Genomic DNA, 24,491 nt, shown 5'->3' with positions numbered 1-24,491 from the left:
CACTCATCTCATCCTGCCAAGAGCGGTCAACCTGATGCACAAAACTTGAGTCTCTCATTCTTGGTGGCTCTCACAACTCTGTAAACAGCAAAAAAGCTACCAGCTTTCCCTCCTGGGGGTGTTCAAGGAAAGGCTGGACGTGGTGCTTAGGGACATGGTTTAGTGGGTGACACTGGTGGTAGGGGGATGGTTGGACCAGATGATCTTGGAGGGCTTTTCCACCATTAATGGTTCTATGGTTCCGCAGGTAAATGAATGCTCTCAAAAAAGCGTCTCAAATTTAAAATTCAACAGCTAACCTTTAAAGTATCAATTTCGAACTATTATTTCTAGCATAAGACTTGCAAGCATCATATATGGTAGTCAAATCATTTCCTCCACATTTTTCTAATTCTCTGTTCACAAAATTACAGTTATCATTAATGTAACTGCTCAAGAAACTTGGTAAAATTGAGGAAAAACAAGAACATACAGCTCACCTGCTTGCTTACCATCCTGCCCATTATTTCACTTTATATTTCACCCAACACTTTATATATTTTCACTCAGCACTCCATAAGTTTTCCCTCATTTTCTACCATTCCTTACCTTCTATCTTCGAATAACAACTTCTTTACATGTTTTCTTGTTCAAACCTGTACTACATTGGCACTCCTCTTCCAAGCCACAGCGCTGCGGAGCAGGTATTCATTCTGCTTTGTCGCAGCTGATCCTGCCCCTGGTCTCTTCCCCTCACTAAAGCCCTGAGTATTTTCAACACCCTAGGTACAGTAATTGTATTTGGATTCACTCTGACACTGCCGTTTTACAGATGTCTAAACCGAGAGGTCTTTTGTGTCAACAACACAAAAGAAACAAACCAAGGGAAGGAAGAAGAGGAGACACAAACCACAGAGGAATATTTGGCTTCTGCTTCCCACAAGACTTGTGATCGCAAGTGGCTCTTAAACAACACACCATTTCAGCTAAAAGCATGTGAAAAGCAACCTACAGCACCTTTACTGCCACAACAGCACTTCTGGAGCTCCGAGTCAGTCGTTCCCAAGGCAGACAGGCCAAGGACACACAAAGTGACAGCATTTCCACAAGAGCAATGAGTTTTCACCCATCTACAAGCACAGCGAGGCCAAACAGGCTTTGACAGCTCTAGGTAGGGCTGTCTGAACAAACAACCACCTTAAATTGAAAGTTAACATTAAAGGTAAAGGTTCAATAAACAGCTGAGTTTAATGTTGTCAGAGAGCTTTCACCCTCCCTCCTGTTGTATGATTTCTAAGCTGTCATCTCTCCTACCTCTTCCTCTTCGCTGTTGAACTCTTGGAGCTTCACAGATCGCAAAGGGAGCCAGCCAAAAATAAAATAAAGATCACCACACTGTGGAAGATGAGCGCACACACAAAGCTGATGGTAGAAAGCCATTAATCTGCTCAAGCCACACTGTGAAAGAGTAACCAGGCTGCTGAGTACTCCTAATTTGTTTTCAAGCAACAAAAGCTACTCTGAGGCTTTAGTTTGTGCTGCCCAATGCCAGCAGCACCTGCAGAGTGACTGCATTTCAGCCAGAAGGGTATAAATCTCGGGACAAAAGAGGTACTTTCAAAAGCACAATTCATTAGCCTCTACACAGCAAAAGAACTAATAGACTCTGAGTCAATCGTGTTGATGTTTGCATGACCCCCAAAGTAGGAGGCCATACCCTGACCTGGGGAGGGAAGAAAAGCACCAAATGGCCTCAGAGTGGCACCAAGTTCTGTCCATTCATTCATTTTTTCGACTCAGTAACACACAAGTTATACAATAACTTCAAGAAACAGTTACATCCCATAAATTTTGGCTGCGGGGTAATATTCAATTCACTTGTGAGAATAAACAAACATACTTCCTCCTCTTTCCTTGTCCTAATATGCTTAAGACATGACTTGTGTAGAAGAGAATAAGGTTAGAAATCTTCAAATAAACACAGGAAGTTTGTAGAGAACGACGGACTGTTGAATATAAGAAACAGGCCTTTTTTTTCCAGCCCTCTAGTTAATTTTAAGATGTTATTGACAGGATAAAATTGTTTGGATAAAATAAGCAAAATGAACGGTTCTCAAGAAGCCCCATTCAAAACCAAAACGCAATATAATGGAAATATAAATTCCAGAGGGGGAGCAGTAACTATCAAAGAGAGCTCTTAAAAGTTTGAAAGAGACCTATCAATTCTCCCTCAGGGACCACATACTAACCAAATTCTGAATAATCTGGCATTGCTTTATGAAATTGTGCAGTAGCACCAACAAACTAGTCAGTACCTGTGACATAAATGTTGTTTGCATGGGAAAGAATCAAGTAAGCAACTGCGCATCTACAGCTATATGCAGGAGAATCCCCAAAAGGGGAGGAAGAACTTCTTTAATAAAGGAACTAAAGAAAACCAGCAAGAATAAATTATGGCAACATACATAGCTGTTTATTTTAAACTAACTAAAAATAAACTTATTTTCCTAAGTTTTATTATTATCATCATTAGCAAGGAGAACTAGAAGAAGTGTGTTTCACCTGAACCAGAAGATATCACCAAATATCCCCCCGGAAGTACTTAGATGTCAAAATTCAAGCTAAAATGCCCCGCAAACTAACACCACAACTCTACCTTCTCTCCCATCTCACCACAAGCAGCAGCAAGGGATGCTGCTTCCCCATGGGCCTAACCCACGCAATCGAAACAGATGAAAATAGGTATTCAGGAGAAAAAGTTCAGAGGATCTGCCTTCAAAACAAAAAAAAACAAACAACCAAAGCCTCCAAAGAGAGGTTGAAGCGATACAGGCAGCCCTGACTGCACATTTAAGTAGCAGCTTTGGGGCTTTTTCTTCCTCTTTTATAAGCTAACATGCTTCTAGCATTCCCTGTGGTTCTGAGGAATATAATTGCATGCTATTACTTAAGAACTATGTGATTACCGTGCCACTGTCTTCTGCGTAACCCAGCCTGTAATAAAAGTGATAAGAATAGCATTTATTATTTTTGAAATGGTTCTTGCAACGCATCCACGCTGATGTGGTTGAAAACATCTGACTAAATTCCCGATACTTTGCATAGAGGATTTATTCTCTTCTAACAGTACTGCGCACCACACAAACTCCCTTCTGTGTGCAAGATACTGCCTCAAAGTTCAGCAGACTGGGTCACTCGGCTCTGGAGCAAACCTTTCAAAGACAACAAGGAAGAAATGTTTAAGTGCTGGAAAGCTGCATGGAGGCTCGTAGGATCGTGTCTTTATAAGCGAGATGTAGTCATTGCAAAGAAAAGTCACAAAAGAAAAGCCATTCCAAGGAATTGCATAAATAGAAGTGACAAGTACAGCTATGCCTCCGCTGTTGCTATAGAGCATAACTGAAACGAGAACTAGACAAGTCAAGTAATTCGCTCCCAGCTATGAAAGTTACATCCCTCCTGCAAATTTATCGATTGCTCTATGAAATCTGACTTCCAACTTCGGGGAAAAAAGTGCATGAATAGAGAATTTCAAGTTTAACTCCATCTTTCTCAGACCCTTTTAAAGAACTCAGAACTTTTGCAGAAAACAAGCTCGATAACATTTTACTTCAGAAGTCTGCATCCCGTCCTTTTCTCAATCTAATTCTTTATCTAAGGCTCTTTAAAACATTGTCAAGATTCAGATATGGTCTCATTTTTTTTGGAAATCCCCTGCTCCACAAATCTCTCAACTCAATCCCCCACGCTGGTCTTCCCTGAATCAAGGATTGCCTGTATTTTTCTGTGAGATTAGCCCTCTTTAGCAAAAAAAAAGCTTTAACAGAAAAAGGCTACTCCTGAACCAAACATCAAAAAGTTTCAAGGTTTCAGAGATATATCAGCACATCAAATCCAAGAGTAAAAGTCACTCGCTGCCAGGACACATGCCAAGTAGCACACAAAAGCACTGTTTTTATATCATGCACATTTATGGAGAGGAAGCCAGAGGGAAAATTCCCATCAAGAGTTTGTCCTGAGAGTTTCGAAAAGCTGGGCTCAGGCCAAGCGCCTCTTCTGTTTATATATTCTACTTACGCAACGTAACAAGTGAAAAGGAACACCATTTTTTTTTCCAGAAACATATCAAGGTAGGGCTTCACTCACAAGGCAAACGATTCCCATTAATCGGCCGCAACATGATCTTACAAACACAATTATCAAGTAGCTATAGATTAGCACGTGGTTTTCCTAAGTGGGGAGAATGAATAAAGGACATTTGTCAGAGAACCAAGGCATGGGCTGCTCCATGCTGCCATTTCTACCAAAGAGAGGAAGAAAAATCCACTCTACATGTATTTTATACTGGGCAGCTTTTGTGAAAACTCTGACAAAGGCTGTTTTTTTTCTACAGAACGTGAAACTTAATACTAAATATGTAACAGGCACGTGCCACCTATACAAACACCACACAGCTCCTGCAGAACATACTTACACGACATACAAACATATTCATTGCCAAAGGATTCATTTTCTGTGCATAACTTTGCTTACCAACGGCCTGGATCAGTATTAGCTCAAATCAAACATGCCTAAATGTCTGGGTTTCCCATATCATGGCATGTCTTCATTAGACCTCCGTTTTAAAAAGAACAGAGATAAGACATCTCGCTTCGGGAGACAAGCTGCAAGTCATTCTTTTAGCTGCATACAGCGCTATTACCACATCTTATCCCTTTCACTGCACATCTGTCACGGAGTTAATCGTTAGCGTGGCAAATCCTGCTACCGATTAGCGAGTTTCATTTATCAGGTTTCCTATTTCTCTTTTGTTGATAAGGCTGTTCTCACAGAGCACTGTGAAATCCATTTGGCAAGAACAAGCGACGGAGCCAGCGAACAATATGAAGTCCACTACACACCAGGGAGGTTACTCTGCTCCTGACAGCTGGGCTGGATGCAAGTATGCAGTAAGCACCTGCGTCTCTGCGGACAGAAAAGCAGAAATATCCTCGTGCAGAAGTAGGTGCATGTTATCACATGCCTGCACGCAGGTGCAGCACCTGCTGCTCTGCGGGACAAGAAGAACAAGCGACTACTTGCCTGCTCCTCTGCTGCTACAACACAACCGTCTTCAGCAGGCAACTGGGGACACAAAAGTGCACGTGGAGGCAGTAAAGACCTTAAAAATACACCAGTCTTCCCAGTGACACTATGTAAAGAAGGAATTGGGGTCCACTCTCCTGCACAGACAGGGTGGAAGAACAGATGGGACACTTCTCTGAGGGGAATGCTCCTTCAGGTAAGAAACAAGCGTGCCTTTTTCCATGCTGGAAGGAGACAGTGAGGGCAAGGTGAACACAGAGTGGATGTGCTTCCCCTCACCTCTCCTACCCGCAGGGCTCTGAGGCCTGTCCCCTCTGCAGACCTCGGGAGCGATGGTTTTCTCTGCCTGCAGATGTCCAGCACGTGTGAAGACAAGGATTTCTCACCATCCTTGAGACAGCATCGCATACAGAGGTGGAAATATGGCTGCAGGAACGTTAGGATACAGACACTGGGGTCGATGTGTGGCTTTATGAAAGGCACCGTGCTCCCTGGGGGTAGCTGCAGAGCAAAAGCGCTCCTGCAGACACCTCTCCACCTGCAGCACGTAAAATCAGTGACATGAGTGTATCCTAACGTGGTTACACACGGGCTTAATCCCCTCCATGGCAGGCAGGTCCACCTACACGCGGGGCGAAGGAGCAAGCCTGTATCTCGCATGTAACCTGCACACATGTTCCTTGTGCAACATATCCACTGGTGGCCTCAGCACAGGCACGGAGGAGCTGCCCTCGCCCCAGAGAGGAGGCTGAGGAGAGGTGGGAGGCAGAAGAGGCGCGGAGGAGCCGCCAGCTCTGCCTTACAAAGGCGGGGTGGGCGTGCGGGGGTGGCGGCTGCAGCCCTCCAGCCAGATGGGAGAGCAACCACCTACCTCAAGCACCGAGTTGGGAGAAAGCTAAATAATAATAATAATAAAAAACAAACAGACGGAACACACTAATAAAAAAACAGACAAACAGACGGAGTGGGACAGTGGGGACCCGCCTCAGCTTCCCCAGGGGGGCAGCTGAGAGGGGGGGAAATCCTCGACGATTTTAATTACTCCCCCTCACCTTATAGGGTCCTCCACCTCAGAGGGGTCCCCCCACCTCATACAGGGTCCCCTCCCATCATACAGAGCACCCCATCTCGGAGGGGTCCCCCCACCTCATATAGGGTCCCCCCATGTCAGAGGGGTCCCTTCACCTCATATAGGCTCCCCCCATGTCAGAGGGGTCCCCTCACATCGGAGGGGTCCCCTCTCCTCATACAGGGCCCCCCTCACCTCATATGGGGTCCCCCCATGGCAGAGGGGTCTCCTTACCTCCTATAGGGTCCCCCCATGGCAGAGGAGTCCCCTCACTTAATATAGGGTCCCCCCATCTCAGAGGGGTCCCCTCACCTCATATAGGGTCCCCCCACCTCATACAGGGTCCCCTCACCTCGGAGCCCCCCCCCACCTCACCCAGTGCCCCCCCTCGCCCCCAGCCCCCCCCAGCCCGGCCTCACCTGCCCGCACCGTGTCGCTGAGGTCGTGGCTGAGCGCGGCGGCGCTGCGGGGGAACTCCTTCAGCTTCCTGCCGCTCAGGCTCAGCCCCCCGCGGTGCGCAGCCTCCTCCAGCGCCCGCTCCAGGCCGCGGCTCAGCGGCGCCTGCAGGGCCAGCGACACCCCCCCGGCCCCGCCACCACCGCCACCACCTCCACAACCGCCACAACCGCCACCGATGCCGCCCCCAACCGCCAAGGCGGCGGCGGGGAAGGGCTGCGGCTCGCCTCCCAGCGTCGCCATCTTCCCCCCGGCCGCTGGGGGTAGCCGAGGGGCCGCCCTGAGCTCCGTGCGGGTCCCTCCCTCCCTCACGGCCCTTCCTCCTCCTCCTCCTCCTCCTCCTCCTCCGCCCGCTCGCAGCGCTCCCGGCAGCGCGGGCGGGAGGCGGAGGAGCAGGGGCGAGGTAGAGGCGCAGTGCGCATGCTCCGGCTCCCCTCAGGGAGCGGGGCGGGGCGCGGCGGCGCCTCCTGGCGGCGGGGACCCCGCCCTGCAGCGGGCGGCAAGGGGGGGTGTTTGGGGGTGGAAAAGGGGAAAAGAGGGAAAGAGGAGACGTTTTTTTCTCAGAAAGAGCAGTCAGGCGCTGGGACGGGAGTGAGAATAATATCAATAACATACTGATGTTTTAATTGTTGCGGAGCAGTGCTCACAGCAAGCCAAAGACTTTCCAGCTTCTCACCGTGTCCTCCCAGAGGGCAGGCTGGGGGTGCAACAGGAGCCGTGAGGGGACAGAACCGGGGCAACTGACCCAAAATGACCAAAGGGATGTCCCATGCCATGTTCATGCTGAACAGTCAATATGGGGTGGCTGGCTGGGGTGGGCAACTACTACTTGGGGAAAGGCTGGGCATCAGTCAGCGGGTGATGAGAAATTCCATTGTGCATCACTTGTTTTGTACACATTCTTCGTAGCAGTACTACTATCATTATTTTCCTTTATTCTGTAATAATAATAAACTAATAAACTGTCTTTATCTCAACCCACAAGCTTTCACTGTTTTTTCCCCAGTTCTCACCCCCATCCCACTGAGGGAGGCAGGATAGTGAGCTAACAGCTGTGCGGTGCTTAGCTGCCGGCCGGGTTAAACCACAACACCCTTTTAAAAGGAAGCCCCCCACCTGCTCATCCCCTTCTGCTGGCATCCATCGCAGCTAACAGCATCCCCTCTCTAACTGCACCAGCTCTGCAGCAGCTTGTAGTGGAGTGGGGTGAAACTACGGTGCAGGCACTGAGGCAAGCATGCATATGCTGAGGCAGAGCATGTTTCATTTGAAAATTACAAGCTGCAGCGGCTCTTGCCGCCGGACTCCACAGGCCCTGGGGAGCACCTGCCCTGCAGAAGGAGTTTCTGAAGCCTGCTGCTGCTGCAGGCGCTGCTTCACACCTGTGCATGGCTCTGGAGCCCGGCTTGCCCCAGAGAGACCCTTCGAGGGGTGATTTGGAGTGACAAACCAAAGCGTGAGGCCTCATGCTTCCCTGCCACTCAGAGAGCTCAAAGCTAAAAAGGGACCCATATATCACCACGTGTGACCTGTACTTTACAGGCCATTACGCTTCGCTCCGTCCCCTTGTGCTGTGATCGATGGCTGATGTTAAATTAAAGCTTCCCAGGCTCCAGGAAGTTCAACACCAAGTGCTACAGGGCAAAGGAAGGCAGAATTGCCACAAGGAAACACCTTTAGAAAAACAATAACAAAACAAAACAAAACAACAACAACAAAACAAAAACAAAACAAACAAACAAAAAAAAAACAGGAGAGAGCTCTGCAAGTTTAGCTGCCACAACAAGAAACTTAAAAGAGAGAAGGGTACTAGAGGTAGACTGAATAGCATCAAAATATCCATAAAAAGCTTCTTCTTTACAGCTGAGAAGTGTAAGGAAAGGTCTGTAAGGTTAGGTGGATAAGAAGGGGATTATTTTACTGGAAGTGCTTTTAAACTGCGCACAAAATATAGGCCCCAAGCTAAACTCAAATCCAAACTGTCCTTACATCTGTGATTGCTGGTTCTGCAGGTGTGATGCAGGGATGCTGGGTTTCTGCATGACACATTCAGTCTCCTACCAGTTCAAGAAAATCTTGGGTGCACCAGAGAACAATTCGTGACACCGTTCCTTAGAACAGCCCCAAGCTGAAGAGATCTTCCCCAAGGAACACAACAGCCACTGCTGTCACAGGTATGTCCGGATATCACGTTACTTCTGGCAAAGCTTGGTGGTGGCTGATTAAGATAATGTTCCCCACACATTTCCACTAGTCACAGCATGTTCGGGATTTAAAAAGCTTCATTTGTTTTCCTGTTGGAAAGCATAAGGAAACAGCCGAATAGCTCCATCTTCTCAGCGATTTACAGAAAAGTGTTGATGAAAAATAGTGTGAGTTGAGTAAGCTGTGAATAAGAGCAACTGCTTGGCTTCCCCTGTAATAGATTTTCTTAATGTAATATTTTAATAGAATAAGTACTATATTCTTTTACACATAGAGAAGGCTGAAGTGTTGTAGGTTTTATGACACAGCAAATGGCCTTGCACAAGATTTCCTATGTATGAAATCCCCCAACAACATGAAACTTAATATTGTGACTAGTACTATGGAGCTAAGCATGCAGACAGTGTATCTGCAGAAATCATCTTTCAGCATCAGCTCTTTACAGTCAGATAACAGGCCTGTCTTTCTGCGAGGTTTGGTAAGCTCAGTCACTGGTGGGATACCACACTCCTTCCTCCCCCACTCCTGATATGACAAAGTGACTTCTGGTGCCAATTTTGCAATAAACAACGTGTTTTTTGCTCTGCATTGTCTTCATGCTGTCCTGCTAATTCAGGGTTCTCCCTTAAAACACCCAACATGGGGACAGGCAGGATTTAGTGGCACACAGGGCTGTCCTGCTGCACGGTCTGGCAGGGTTTAAGATCCAGGTTCTCCCTTGTAGCAATGTAAGGGCACACAGCTGTGATGGGGCAGCAAGTTTGTTTTAAAATCCTTTTTACCAGAGTTGCTGAGGAGCGGTGCAGGTATGACCTGTGCTGTCAGAGCTTGGAAGGAACAGTTTGCAGGCTGACAGGATTAAAGAAGGTCAAAAAGGTGATCAGGGGACTGAGGCACCTCTCCTACAAAGACAAGCTGAGGGAGTTGAGGTTGCTCAGCCTGGAGAAGAGAAGGCTCTGGGGAGACCTTACAGCAGCCTTCCAGTGCCTAAAGGCAGGCCTACAGGAAAGCTGGGGAAGGACTCTTTGTCAGGGGGTGTAGGGATAGGACAAGGGGGGAATGGCTTTAAACTAAAAGAGGGGAAGATTTAGATTAGATATTTGGAAGAAATTCTTCCCTCAGAGGGTGGTGAGGCCCTGGCACAGGTTGCCCAGAGAAGCTGTGGCTGCCCCATCCCTGGAGGTGTTCAAGGCCAGGCTGGATGGGGCCTTGGCCAGCCTGATGTAGTGGGTGGCATCCCTGCCTATGGCAGGGGTGTTGGAACTGGGTGATCTTTGAGGTACCTTCCAACCCAAACCATTCTGTAATTCTGTGATTATCAGGGAAAACAATATAGCACCGAAGCTGTATCATCTTCACTCTCTGTGCCTGAGTGCTGTGCCAGATCTCAGTCTGTTCCTATAGATACAAAGGATCAGAAATTGGAAACGCTTCAGAAAAAGAAAAGATCAGTCGCAGCAGCACCGATTTCCTGTTCTCATGCAGATGTCTATGTACAAGGTCACACTCTGCACATTGACTTCGCTTGGATCACAACGTGGGCACAGCCTGACGCAGCAGTGAAGCTGCAGGGATGGCAAGCTGCCGCTGTAGGCAGCCCCTCCATCCCTTGCCCCCAGCTATGTGGTCTTGCTGTTTCCCATATGACAGTGTTTGTGCTTGTCTGAGCCTTCCATGAGCCAGCCAGGAGACTGAGAGCAGCTTAAAAATTACCTCTAGAAGAAAAAGAAATCAATGGGTGCTTTTCAGCAAACACAAGCAAATGTCACAGAGGAAGGGAAGACTGCAGAAGAAAGACTTCATGTATGTAGCAGAAGAAGATGACTATGGAGGTAACCAACCTGCTATTCGGGTCACACATAGTGGCTGTGACAGGAAAAATCCTGTCAGAGATAAGCAGAAAGTACCACAGCTGAGGAAGGCCATGAGCCGTAGGGACTCAGAGTAAATTTCTCCTGTCCAGGACTCTAAATTGACAGAAAGGAACAACAGGGCCCACATGGCTTGTTAGGATGAGAGGTGGGCAAAGGCTTATGTGCTGGGATCTGGTGTCTCATGAGGTAGTGTGTGTCAGTAACTTCATGTACAGACATCTACCTCACACTCCATGTGCTCTAATACGCTGCTGTAGGGGCCTCAGCATGGTGTAGCTCCTACATTGCTTTCTTCACGTGAACCTCCCAGGTGGACAGGCTGTCCTGTGCAGAGGCAGAAGCGACACGCAAACATCACAAGACAAGCAGAGCTGGCATCACTCCACTTGCAAGGTTACCTTGGTTTCGTGTGCGACACAGAAGTCACAGCTAAGAAAAGCCCCATTATACGTCCTTGATAGCATGATTGTAATGGCACCGGGACAAAGAAAATGATGAGCTGGATCCCAAGAGAAGAAACGTGCAGGCTGAAGCTTCAAGTGGTGCAGATAAAAATCGCTCCTTTCAACTGAAGCACAAACTCCTGGTCCTGCCTACAGTACGCCTAAGGCAAGTGGTTCATAGCAGACACACCGGCGAGGTGAACAGCCAACCCAGAGCAGACAATGGATTGCTGCTGCATTGCAGGAAAGGGGTAGTATGAGGAGATGTTTCATATAAATCCCTCTCTATAGCACCTGCGTCAAATTGCTCAGAAAACAGGGGGAGAGAACAATAAATCAATAAGAGGCAGGAGATAAGGTCAGTGGTAGCAATACAGACATGGATGCACCAGGACAGAAACTGGGAGAGATCATGATCAAATGCTCAGCTCTCAGCTAAGAGGCCATGAAAACAGACCTAAGGGTAAAATAAAACCAGAATGAATCTGTCTTGGTATCCCTGAAACACTTGTCCTGACTAAACATTTAAAGACAACACAATAACATGCCCACACCTGAAATATTAATTTAGTTCAAAGACTATTAGCAGTTGTAAACTTGCAGAGTTTCTTCCAAGTATCCCAGATGACCTTGAAACATGCAGTATGATAGAGGTAACCGTGTCCATGCTTACCTTGAATCCACTGCTGAAACACAACTTCAGCAGAGATTCGGTGGAGATTCATGGGACTGTAACCAGGGTGGGAGCCTTGCTCTCAAAATGGGCAGAGACAGTAGCTTATTGTACCACGATCAATAAAAGAAAGACATGCCTAAGCTGGGAAAGGAGCAGCTTGCAGGAGTTCACCTTCACAAAAACATGAAAGAGCTTCTGGTAGGAGAAGAAACCACCTGAGTAAGGAATAACCTGCCTTCTAATAAAAATAGAGGAGACAATTAGTTATTGTCACTAGACAATGAGACAGCATTCACAGAAAGATACTGTTGGCAGTCCCACAATGCCTCCAGTGTATGCTGTTGAAATACCACAGTTTATACGTCTATTGCAAGAAAACTATGCAAACCTGACCCACAGCAGACTATTAGCACAGACACATGGATTTGAAACAGAAATACAGAGACCTCAGTCTTTTGCAAAATCCAGAAAATGCAAGGAGATGGAAGATGCCAATCAAGCAGATGAACTCCAGTTTCTAAGCAGAGCTTAGGAAGTGTTGGGGCACACAAGCCAGAGATTTTATAAGAGATGTCTTCATGGTTGTCGGAAAGGCAGCAGGTAAAATGCTTCGTGTCCCTGTTAAGAACAGCAGAAACACTGAGACCAAAGACTGCCTGGAAAGCAGTGGTGATATATATGGGGGAAGTGAAGCCTTAAAAGCCAAAAGCAGCAGTAGAAATGAAAGAACAACTCTACCAGAATATCAGCCCAAGTCTTTTCCCTGCAAACCACACAAACCACCTCACTGGTATAAACATGTTCTCAAGACACCTGGGAACTCAGTATGAGCCATGAACCAGCATCAGCCCAGCGGTTGCAAACCACTCACCTGACTTGAGTCAAATAACTAATTTTAATTTACCAGCACTGCGTCTGTGTGTTTCCCCCACTCAGTCCAACCATGTTGCTGATACCCAGTCAAGTGACAACAATAAGTTGGAAGGTAAAATTACAAAGAGGGTGTTCAGATATCTGCCACTGTGGGGGGAAAAAAGCATGCATGCAATTCCTGAATGGGGAGTTGTACCCAAGAACACATTAATCGCCATTAATGCTTTGATTACACACGCAAGTACAGATCTCTGCAGCCACCAGCATCTCTTTATCCAGAAGGTATTTCACCCCTAAGGGACATCCTTGCTTTCCAACACGCTTCCAAAACCATTGGGCTAGCTGCCCCCTCATACTGCCACTGTTGCCAACGCAGCAAAGGTTAGGGTGAAATAACAGCACCAGCAGAATAAGACCTTTACTAAAGAGTAAAGAGCAAAGAGCAACCTCCTCCTTGGATGTCCTGACACCCCCAAATATCAGCAAGGATGCCAATATGCAGCTTTTAGTGGAAGGGCAAGTCATATGGACCCTCAGTTTTAGTCACTCTGTTTCAATCAGTTTTTGTGGAAGTGAGGTCTTACAGAGAAGCAGATTTTTGCCCATGAGGGAATGCTGCTTTGATACACAGCCAAGGAAAATGCTGGACTAGGGACAGGATCCTGACTATATTATGCATTTCAAGAAGTATGAGCTTATGGCAGTATGAGCTTAATGACGTATAAAAAAAAAATGCATGTCTAAGACCAACCTCCAAGTCTTCTCTACTTCACATGTGATATAAAAGTTGCTGCTAGTGTCTTGCCCATCCTGGGGTGCTCAAAAGTAACTTAAATCCACGTTTGCTGTTTGCTATCCTGCAAGTATTGTGGGACAGCTCTTGGAAAAGCAGGAAAGAATCAAGATCAAAGCTTCCAATTTAACTGCAATTTATGTCCTCACCCCATCCATAAAGATCAAGACATTGAGCAATTCAGACCAACCATCCCAACAACAATAATTTTCACATAACTACAAAGAAACATAACACCTGCTTGTTTATTTGAGAGAAAAACAAAGACTCAGCTTGTTTCGGCGTAAGCCACTAACACATCTAAAATAACTATAATAACCCTATACCAATTAAGCGTATAAGCAATATTTCAGAGGCATTTTTATCCCAGCTAGCTAGAGAATACACTTTGTTTAGAGCAAAACAAAGCCCAATAGCCATTCAGTCCCTCCGTGCCTGCTTTGTGTGACGTCCCCCCAGCACAGCACCTTGCCACAAATGTGCTGCACATCTCCACCCCATCCTCTCATCCCAAATACTGCCTCCATGCCACCTCCAGTGGTTGCTCAGCAATTTGTCTCCCACTGTCTGTGTCCTCAGCTTGTGAAGCAGATCTCTGGAGACCACCATGGGGTGGGCTGGGGTGCTGAGGATATCCTGAGGGGGGACCTAAGGAGAGGAGGTGAGGCCTGCTTTGCTGCTCCACGTGCAGCAGAAGGGACTTTCTGGCAGCACGTCACTAGCTTGCAGCGTCCAGGTGGTGAGCAGGATCCCTGCAAGGCATCCAGTGAGGTCTGGGTCTTGCAGTCACACTGTGGGGCTGGGAAGTTTCCACTGCTCCAAAACCTCATGTGTTGGGTACGACTGATTGGGCACGTGTGGAGCTGAGTGGGAGCCACACACAGGGCCAGTGCTCAGATAAATGCTCAGATAAGTGCTCAGATAAACCCTGCTAACATGACACCGTCTCAGCCTTTGCCAGAGGAGATGCTTGTTGCAACCAAGGTGACTGATTGTTGTCTAGGGGAAGTTGCTCGTATATTTATTGAAGCAATAAAAATGCTGGAAATCCCCATCAAATGAAGACCTCATTGCACTATGCTGTGCAAAAAAAAAAAAAAAAAGGCATCTACTGGGCAGAATCTCTTGCATTATAAGTACTGAATCATTTCTCATACACACAGGCTTACACGATTGCTGACTATAGTGCATACAGTGAAGAGGCATAATATCAAGGAGCACAACTGAAATACTAGATTGGTCTTGGGAGGAAACAGTATGCAGTGCTTCTAGTAAGACTGACTGCAAAAGGCAGCTCTAAATTTGCTCATGTGGGGTAAATCCAGGCTCTTGCTGGGCAGGCAGCACTTCTTCCTTTATCTTCTCCTCTTTCTCCAGATAAACACCGTGGGACTGGGCAACACATACCCAGCAGGAGAGCTTCCCCTTGCTGGCAGATGGAGATACAGCCTGCTCTTTGGCATGGAAAATAAAAAAGAATAAAAGAAAAAAGAAAGATGATCCAGCAAGCTGCAGAGCTTCACAACCTGCTTGTGATGGAGGCCATAAGGCACCCATGGAGGGTGGTGCTCTGACCAATTCCTCTCTGCAGCTTGGCTCCCAGGAGATGCCATGAGCCCAGCCTTGCTGCAGAAGCTGGTGGGGCTGGAGTGTGCTCACCTCTACGCAGAATCCACGTCCAAGAGCATTATATTCTCAGGGTCCATCTGTTTAAGGACACCTCCACCCAAACGTCCTTCCCCGTTGCCCTCCCAGTTCTGTTTGAGCCATCCACCTCGCCTTGTGCCTTCGAATTAACGTCTCACACTCTATTTTTAACAATAGGGGATGAACACTCAAACAGCATGGCTTAGCGAAGCGTACGTGGAGAGAAGGGGAAGGAAAAGCAATTTTCCACCCATCCCCCAGCCTGTGATCTGTCCCTCTCTGTTAATATGTAAAACACAGAGCCTGTACTGCCTGCATGACATGCAGCAGATAGAATAGGAATGTTTTTACCATGTGTTGCTCATAGCCCCGAAAACACTATTATCACTAAAACACCCAAGCAGTAATGCACGTTGCTGCTCCTCAGTTGTTCTAATAAATGGAAGAGAAAAAGCAGAAATCCCTCAGAAAAGGGGAATTTCAGGGATCTTGCTACCATTCCCTGAATTCATCTGTGTATATAGATGGGAAGAGCATATCATATATCTGTTTCGCAGGAGCCCAAAGAGCTGTTTAGAGAGGATGAAGACAGCCAGCAGACAAAATGAAACAAATGTTCTTAGTACTCTGAAGAAGATGAGGAGTAAGAAGCAACACGCTGCTCAGGGAAGTCATTCAAGGTCTTACATGATAGACAGGAGGGGATGGGGATTATTTTAATGGAAAAAATGGCAGCAGAAATTAGAGATTATAATCAGTGCTTTACTGATTTTTTTTTCAAACATCCTGCATTCTCCATGCTTGCAAAGAAGCAATTGATTTTTCCAACACATTAAGCTGGGAAATTGTTAGAGTGATTGCAACTATAATGCAAATACCTTCTGCTCAGAAGAGATTCCCCGCTCTTTAATTAAAGTCAATATTAATGAGGCATGGTTTCACCAACCATTTCAGAAGTTTTTGTTTTGAAGTCATAAATCACCTTTCTGTGTTTATACACAATAAAGACCAACGGCAAGCTGCTCCCACCTTTCATCTATGGCCACTTATTTGTCCTTCAGGCTGGGAAGTCCTTCTGCACCGGAGCCAGGTTTTCCTAGCACGCAGAGGACACCGGAGTTGTGCCTACTGCTCCTTTCTGTAACAGCCTCTGTAGCTGTGTTCTTGTTCTTATTTTTAAAAGCCATTACACAATGTTTTAGCTCTTCAGTCCTGGAACTTGTGCAGATGACACGTGCAGGCTAGTGAGGTGCTGGGTTACCTCCTGATGGCTTTAGGTTGTCTCCAGGCATCCGAGTGGGGAGCACGTGGCTCACGTGCGTGACCACACATCTCCAGGGTTTTCCTGCCTTTGTGCCAGCAATGAGGAGGTGAGGAAATGCTCGCTTCCACTTGGGGTCTTCTCAGTCCTTCCCAGCACTTTAGAAAGTTGCTGGCTGCTGTTTGCTTTCCAAGCTTTCATTCTGCCCTTGAGCCAGAGGACCACATCTCTGGGAGTGCACCCACCTGGGGTGGATGGGCAGTGGATACCAGAAGAACATCGTCCACCCGAGATGGTCCAGGCATCATCTTATGTGACATTACATGGTTCCAGACCTCTGTCAGCACACACTGCCTTTGGTCCAGACCCTGGGTAGGTTTGACTAGCATGAGGCAAAATTCTACACCCCCATACAACATCCTTGGGATGTATGTGGATGGTGACACCAAGAGTACGCCTGCTTTCAGGCACTGCAGTTTGCTAAAAACAGGATTCAGGAAGGGGGAAAAATGCACAGATAACTTACAAAATGTCCTTCCTGAGCTCCGTTGGATTTATTTATTTATATACATGTATGTTAGGTGCTTATTGTCAGCAACACTGCATGTTTCCTGCACAGTACCTCCAAATTACCCGTGCCTCACAAACACACACAGACTTTGGTCAGGCACAGAAACCCAACCAGATCCGTGAGTAAGACTGATTGCAAGACAAGTACATATTTAAGGGCTAATTACCAGGTGTGCCTCACATTTGCAACTCCACGGCAATAAAAACTCTGCAAATTGGCTGGTGCTCATGTTTTTAAGAGAACGCCATTAAGTCAAAAGTCTAAACGAATCTAAATATATTGCAGCATTTTTACAAGCTAGATATACAAATTCCTCAAGAGTGGAATCAGGCCTGCTTTACAAGAATTCATTTTCATTAATCTCTACTGAGGGGTAATAATTATATTTGTAGACGTCAGTTCCTTTGAAGCTCCCTGACATTTTTCTGTCATTTTGCCTACAACTGATGACAGGTTAACAAGCCTATAATTAGTGGATTGTTGCATCCCGATTCTGTCACATTTTCGGTATTCTTCCAGTCTCGTGGAATTTATTGCCAATACCAAGGTGTTTTCTTAACACCTTTAATTGTGGATGTGTTGAAATTTCTATACTCTTCTCCTATGAGGCAAATGCAAATCCTGCTCCATTCTCAATAAATCTATGTATATATTTAAATATTTCTGCCTGTTTTGCATCACTGATGCCAGTTCTGCCTGCTGTTTCCAGTGATCAGGCTGAAACATTGTCATTGCTCCTAATAATTGAATGTTTTCATATTATCCATAGCTATCATTTATAGGCTTTTTTTTTTCCCTGAAATCTTTACTGACCCATTTTCAACACTTAATAATTTCCTGCTTGTATGAATGGTTCTTTCATCTTTATTGATCATATGGAAATGCTGTCTTTCCAACAACTGATTTTCTTCTGCCACTGAATCAGAGTCAATGTTTAGCCAAACAGTCCCTCCCTGAGTAAGAAGGAAATTGGATTTTTTTCCATCTAAATAAAATTCTCTGAAATACACTCACAGACTTATTTTCACTTTTCTACCTACATTTTACGTCCTGCTCACTTTTCTTGTAATTTATGCCTGTTTCAAGAAATTAATTTTCAGGATAACCAATACACGTACTATTGGTGGCCAGTGCGCAGTGCTTGCCTGTACTGAACATAATCAGATCATGATCCTCAGCCCTCAGGCAACCGAAGCTTTCCAGTGTAGCCATTAATTCCTTTTTTCTAAACAGAGACTATAACATTGTGCCTGAGCCAATGGCTAAATTAAAGTCACGCAGAGGACATTAACTCCAGAAGTTCCTACCTTTGGATTTTGCAGCACAAAACAGTGTTCGTCTAAAATAATGCTATGGGGGGTGAGGTAGGAGGGTAGAGAAATTATTTCTCTACTTTTCCTTTCTAAAAACCTTGGGCATCCTGCTTCCCTGACCCCAATTTTGCTTTCCCAGGCAAGGTTTGGGACCAACTTGGAGCTGGTGGACTCACCACATGACAGAGGTCTGTAGGACATCAGCAGTGTTTGGCAGATGGCTGTCTTCTCAGTGGCCCTGTGGTCCTGGAGAGGACAGGAACCTTTCAGCACCAAGAATCAAAACTATTTGTGAACTATACTAAGTCTGGGACCAGTTTTCTTGGATTTCTCTTGGTCCATGTGAGCAGGCACACATCTTCCTCCCCAGCCCTCAGATTTGAGTTCTTCTGCTCTCAGCTCTTATCCAACCTCATATTTTCCCACTCCTGTCCCTTTGTCCAGCCCCAGCCTCTTGCATTTTCTCACCCACCCCCAAACCCTCATTTCCCTCATTCTCCCCTTCCCTTATTCTTGTCCCAGATGGCTCACATGTGTCTACAAGCACAATCTCCTAACTTTTCTATACTTAAACCAAGCAACTTCTCCCTTCTCACTACCACAGGCCAGAAAAAGAGGGGCATGGAGAGGCCAGGAAAGATGGGATTCGAGGCCACGGTGGCCTGGAGTTGCAATTGCACAGTCCACACAGATAGGCTCCCCGTGGTATTTAGCTCACAGCTGCAGCAGAGATCTACAGAGCATGTACAAATTGCATTCTTTTCCCCTGAAAGGTCTACAACTTGGCCATATTTGGGTTCATTTGTCTGGAGATTCAAAATACACAAAAGTCATCTATTGTTAAGTTTCATGGTCCTCCTATAAAGCACAGGGGCCAACCAGAGTTCCCAAATGAAAGACAGAAATTAACACCATCAAAACAATACATTTTTCCTAGCCACATTCTTGGAAGTGCCTGAACTGTTTTATTTATGCACTTAAATTTCAGCTAAATGAGCAGATGCCCAGCAGGGAAATTCTCATTCCCAATTGTTACGATTTTTGTTATAACTTTGGCAAAGTTATAAGCAATGGAGAACGGGAGCTCATCATGGAAAGCATTGGACAAACAATAGACAGTGCTTCTATTAATACAAATCTTTTTATTTTTAGATTTCCTATAAAATCTTTTTTAAGTACGCAAAGGATTTGTTTTACTTCTAATTTCCACTGCTTTTACATGGGGCCTTTGACTGAAAGCTCTGGGGAATCGATGAGAGCTAACAGCACCAATAAAATGCAAAACAACTGCTGGGATGAATACAAGCTGAGGAGTTTTTGGAAGCAGCTTTTTAATAACAAAGAGGATGTTATGAAATTAGACTTACTCTTTAAAAAAATGTTTTAAGAAAAGATAATAGACACCCAAAAGCTAAGGGAAGTAAAACCTCATTACCTTTCAGTTGGGTCTATATATCACTCCCCACCATGGTAACTGAGAATCTATTTTAATGCACAGAAGAAAATGAATAAAAATGAGAATAATGTAAAGATATGAACCAAAAGAGCAAACAGGGAATAAGGAATTATAAGAGAAACCTGTAGAAATTACCAACCTCGGGCAAGGCATTGTACCCTAAGGCTTGTATTAAGTAATTACACAGATGGACAGAAATCCAGCAGTGAGAAGAGAAGGGATGGGAAGCTCACTTTCTATGTTCCAGTAATCACTAAATAATAGAGCATTAAGTCGCAACAGATGTGCACCAATACAGCTCTCTTAAGTGCTGAAGGAGCTGGGCTCCTTCAGCCTGTTGAGAATTGCACCGGTCAATTGCAGCCCTGGCCTTGTTTTGTGCAAGCTGAGCACAAGTAGCTTTTTTGTTGTTGTTGCTTTTATTATTACATATATATATATATTTATCCATTTGCAGACTCCTTCTTTCCCTCCTAAACAACAGTAATAAGAAAATGCACATTATACCTTTTCTCCTCTTAGAAGCTCAGTTACTCTTCAGGTACTTTTAGCAGATTCTTTCAGTATGAAAGTATGAAAGTGGGCTACTGATCAAGCTCTGTTGTGTTTTTGTTGTTGTTTTTCTGAAAATGGCTGGATAAACTCTTGGAAAAAAAAGTCCATCCATGGTTAGGAAATATATATTTATTTTTTTAAAAGGTTGTTATGCATGTAATGTATAGGACCTTCCCTCTCATGAAGTCTCTGATGGGAAATAGCCAGAAGACAAATGGGGAGAGGTATCCTTTATGTTTGCCCTGTTCTTACATTCTCTCCTAGGCATCTGCTGACAGATACTGGTGGAGATGTGACAGTGACCCAGACAGACCTGAGGTCTCACCTAGTTAAGGCCAATGTGCTGTTCTGATCAGAGCTGGAAAACAAGAATCTCTTGCTAAGCAGCCACCTTGCAGCAAGGGTCTCCTCCACACATCAGATACCAGCAGTAAGCAATGAGCTTACTTGGGTGTCCAAAGCACCTCGGTCTCCTAAGCAAGGAGTTGTAAAGGTTTCAGGGATATTTGTCTGTGTGCACAGTCATATTTCCACTATGTCTTACTCTGGACTGGAGTAAAGGTTGATTCTGCTGCTTGTTGTAGTTTTCAAACACTGTATCAGTCAGGGTTCTCTGTTTCCTTCCGTGGTCTGGGCCATCAGCAAACATAGATCTAGACTATAGATTCAAAAGTATCAGATTCTGTACATGCTGATGTGTCTTCCTTGTAAAATTACTTCCTAGATGAAATACAAACCCAGGGTTAGAGCTGAAGCATCTTCTCAGGCAGCCACAATCTGAAAAATACCTATCAGGGTCCTCTTGTCCTGATTTTACTTACTATAATTATATACCCTACATATAAGTACGTATATCTACCTACCTAACAGCTATCTTTTTGCCTTTACCTTACACTGTAACATCTGAGCTCTTGACACCAACCCAGCAAAGATGAGAAATCTGATTTTGCAGACTGGAATCTGAAAGAGCTAGACCAAGATACTGCAATCACAGGCCTTAAACAGGGATTAGGCAACCATTTCTCTGTTTTGTTTAATTTGTCCTGGAATGACTTGCCTGAAGTGGCAGAACCCAGCTCTGTGATGTCCCACCCTGGTGCTGACCGGTGACACCCTGACACTGCATTTCCACATTGACAGTGCCTGAGCGTGCTCAGCATCAGCAAAGTCTGGGGAGAAATCTCTTGTGAAAGACTGTCGATTTGTCAAAAACAAAAACTTTTCCTTGGGAAAGCAAAAAAAAAAAAAGGAGTGTGGCAAGAAGAAAATTTACAGTTTGAAGTGCTTCCGAGCAGCTGGACCAAAGTGGGTGAAGACTCAGCTTGGAACAACAGTCAATGACTGCTGTGCTCGAGTCAAAAGCAAGAAATTGAGCCCTTCCTCCCACATCACAGGTGAGAGGAGACCCTCTGTTGATGAGCATCTTCTATTGATATAGGTACTTTAGAAAGAAACTTCTTTCCTTCAAGGAGAAAGAAAACTCTTTCCTGCCTGACTCCACGATGGCACTCAGTAGGTGCTGCAATCCTGCTTACAGACCAAAGTCATTTGGCTTGGGCCAACTGCTACCATCGCCGGGTGGCTGCAGGCATCTGTGCTATTCTTAGCAGTTCCACACTTCTATTCAGGGCCAGGCCAGTGCATCTGCATTACGTGCATGGCTCTGAACGAATGCAGTGCAGGCGTGTGCTCCAAAAGCGGGTCGCAGCGAGATGCTGAAAGCTAAATCATACAGCAATTATGCTCAGGACCTAATCTGTTGAACTAATCTCAGTGCACTTTGACACTTAAAATTAGACTATTTAAGCTTGAATGGGAGGCATTCAAGTATAATAGCAAAGACTAATTCAAAAAGATTTGTGCAGGTATCCCTGCCTGAGCAGGGTGGATGGACCAGACCTTCAGAGGTCCCACAGAAACTATTTTTAGGAAGCCATTCAACCGTGCTATTAAAGTCATTGTTAAGTATACTTTGATGGCAAGTTTCCAGTCTGAAAAATAAAAACCAGCAGCAAGTCTTCAGCAGTGGCTTGTTTCACTGAATCTCTAAAGAGATCCTTGCTCTTGCAGGGCCAATGTTCACCAGGATGGCAAGACACCTCCTGGTGTCAGGCAGTGCCCTCACTACCTGACAGCCCAGCGACACAGGGATGCAGCAGTCCATAGCATCCCTCCCTGCAATAGCAACCCCACTGCATTTCTGCTGCCTTCTTGCTGCAGCTCCAGAGGCTTCCCAGCAACACTGATCTCCATGGGCTGAATGCTGAGCAGGGCACTTAACACAGGCAGGGCACAGTTTATAACATACGAGCAGGCAGACGTCTACAGATAGCATTTCAGCTCTGAGTCATTACTGCCAAAACACATGGAAACAATGTTCAACATTTGCATTCCCATAATATTTGATTTCACTGTCTGGGCCTTTTATCAGCAATGTAGATAATGAATACAGATAGATTCGGAACAATAGAGGCGTGAGCCTGGGCACTGATAATCTCTTGTTAATTTTTAACAGAGACAGCAACACAGCATTTAATTTCTCAATGAAAATGACTCACAACCCATTTGTTTCCAGCGAGGCAGTTTGAAAGATCTAACAGGAATAGATGTTCCAAGGTTCAGCATCTTGCAAAAGCTGCGTTATGTACATGCTGGGTTAGAGCTGAATGCAGTTGAATTTGCAAACAATGGCAGAAAACTGGCAATTTAAACACAGTCATCTCCTATCATCCTTTGAGTGCTTGGATCTATATATTTTAATGTGTAATTACAAAGTTATAAGATATGACAGATTAGGCTATTCTTTAAACATCACTACTGATAAAATTTTCCTTTGAGTACAAACTGTGAGGTGCTGTGAGAAGAATACCCCAGTTTTTGTTTTCCCCTAAGTGGAAATGTGAGTAAGACACAAGCGAGAAAAAGATAGCAAAAATAATGTCAGTGCTGCTGTTGGACAGAATCAACAACATTGCTTCCAGCTCTGAGACCTAGAACATCATTTCCATCCTCCTGTCTATTCAGAAGACAACAGTGGTTCAAGAACTCTTAGTAATGAAGAATGTATTATTATTATTATTATTATTATTATTATTATTATTATTATTATTATTATTATTATTATTATTGTATAGCAGCCTGTAGGATGGGGAAAGGCCAGAAAAGGGATCGCTTTTATTACTGCTCAGCACATTTTTCAAGGCCCCAAACTGCAATAAACTTGCTTTTATTTTGGTGATGATATCCATTTTGCACAAAAAAAGATTAAGCTAAAAGAATCCCAGAAGAAATTGTTTCAGTAGTTCATGGACCTTCAAAACCTTAAGCTTAGCAAACATGCAAGGCACATAAAAGTATTAAAATACCTCCCTACCAGGATCAGGTTTAAGTAGTAAAGAGCTTTAAGGAAGGAAATTATAAATTTAAGGGGAACTTGAGGGCTTAGTCATGAAGTAGAAATGTTGGTAAGGTTCCACTACAATACAATACATCGGTGGAAAATTTGCCACACACTACATGAATCGAGTACTGCCAGAAAGGAACGGAGCAATTTCACATCCTTCTGCCTCCTTACATTTCATCAATGTATGTAGGTTTCTGAATCTTTATCTTTCTTACACACTTTATACCAACCTCCTTTGTCTCAAACATGTGGCAACAGATTGATGTTTTATTACCTTTTGAGTGTTGTGAGGAAAACAGGATGCTTTACCCTCTGAGCCTCTGGGGATTAGGGTGCTCAGGGCAGCTCCTGAGACAGGAACTAAAGGGACTGGGAAGCAAATAAAACGCAGTGACTGCACCAGCTGACAAGGGAAGACCGACTGATGTCATCTACCTGGAAGGCTCCAGGGAGACCTCATTGCAGCTTTTCAGTACTTAAAGGGGGCTTGTAAAAAAGATAGAGAGCAACTTTTTCCTTGGGCTTATAATGACAGGAGAGGGGGAAATAGCTTTAAACTAACAGAAGAGAGATTTAGATTAGATGTTAGGAGGAAATTCTTCCCTCAGAGGGTGGTGAGGCCCTGGCACAGGCTGCCCAGAGAAGCTGTGGCTGCCCCATCCCTGGAGGTGCTCAAGGCCAGGCTGGATGGGGCTTTGGGCAACCTGGGCTGGTGGGAGGTGTCCCTGCCCATGGCAGGGGGTTGTAACCAGGTGGTCTTTAAGGTCTTTCCCAACCCAAACCATTCCATGATTCAATGAAAATTTTCTCATGTGAAGGAGTGCTGCCTGCC

At 45.2% G+C, this 24,491-nt stretch overlaps 1 protein-coding gene across 6 annotated transcripts in view; it reads right to left on the bottom strand.

The window, feature by feature from the left end:
- LRCH1 (leucine rich repeats and calponin homology domain containing 1) overlaps positions 1-6,988 on the bottom strand; it is a 113,987-nt gene extending 106,999 nt beyond the window's left edge. For 4 of the 6 annotated variants that reach the window (XR_011806418.1, XR_011806420.1, XR_011806419.1 and 1 more), the window contains exon 1: positions 6,553-6,988. Coding sequence is in view for 2 of the 6 variants with exons in the window: in XM_027471729.3 (XP_027327530.1) it covers positions 6,553-6,832 (280 nt within the window). In the remaining 4 variants the exon portion in view is untranslated. The remainder of the gene's footprint in view (positions 1-6,552) is intronic. The other 2 variants (XM_027471729.3, XM_072032550.1) reach the window with 1 other exon arrangement.
- Positions 6,989-24,491: the final 17,503 nt, after the last annotated feature.

This window comes from Anas platyrhynchos, chromosome 1, assembly GCF_047663525.1.
Source record: "Anas platyrhynchos isolate ZD024472 breed Pekin duck chromosome 1, IASCAAS_PekinDuck_T2T, whole genome shotgun sequence".
Classification (NCBI taxonomy): Eukaryota; Metazoa; Chordata; class Aves; order Anseriformes; family Anatidae; genus Anas; species Anas platyrhynchos.
The sequence above is the reverse complement of the archived record's forward strand: the minus strand, read 5'-3'. Positions and strand labels throughout refer to the sequence as shown.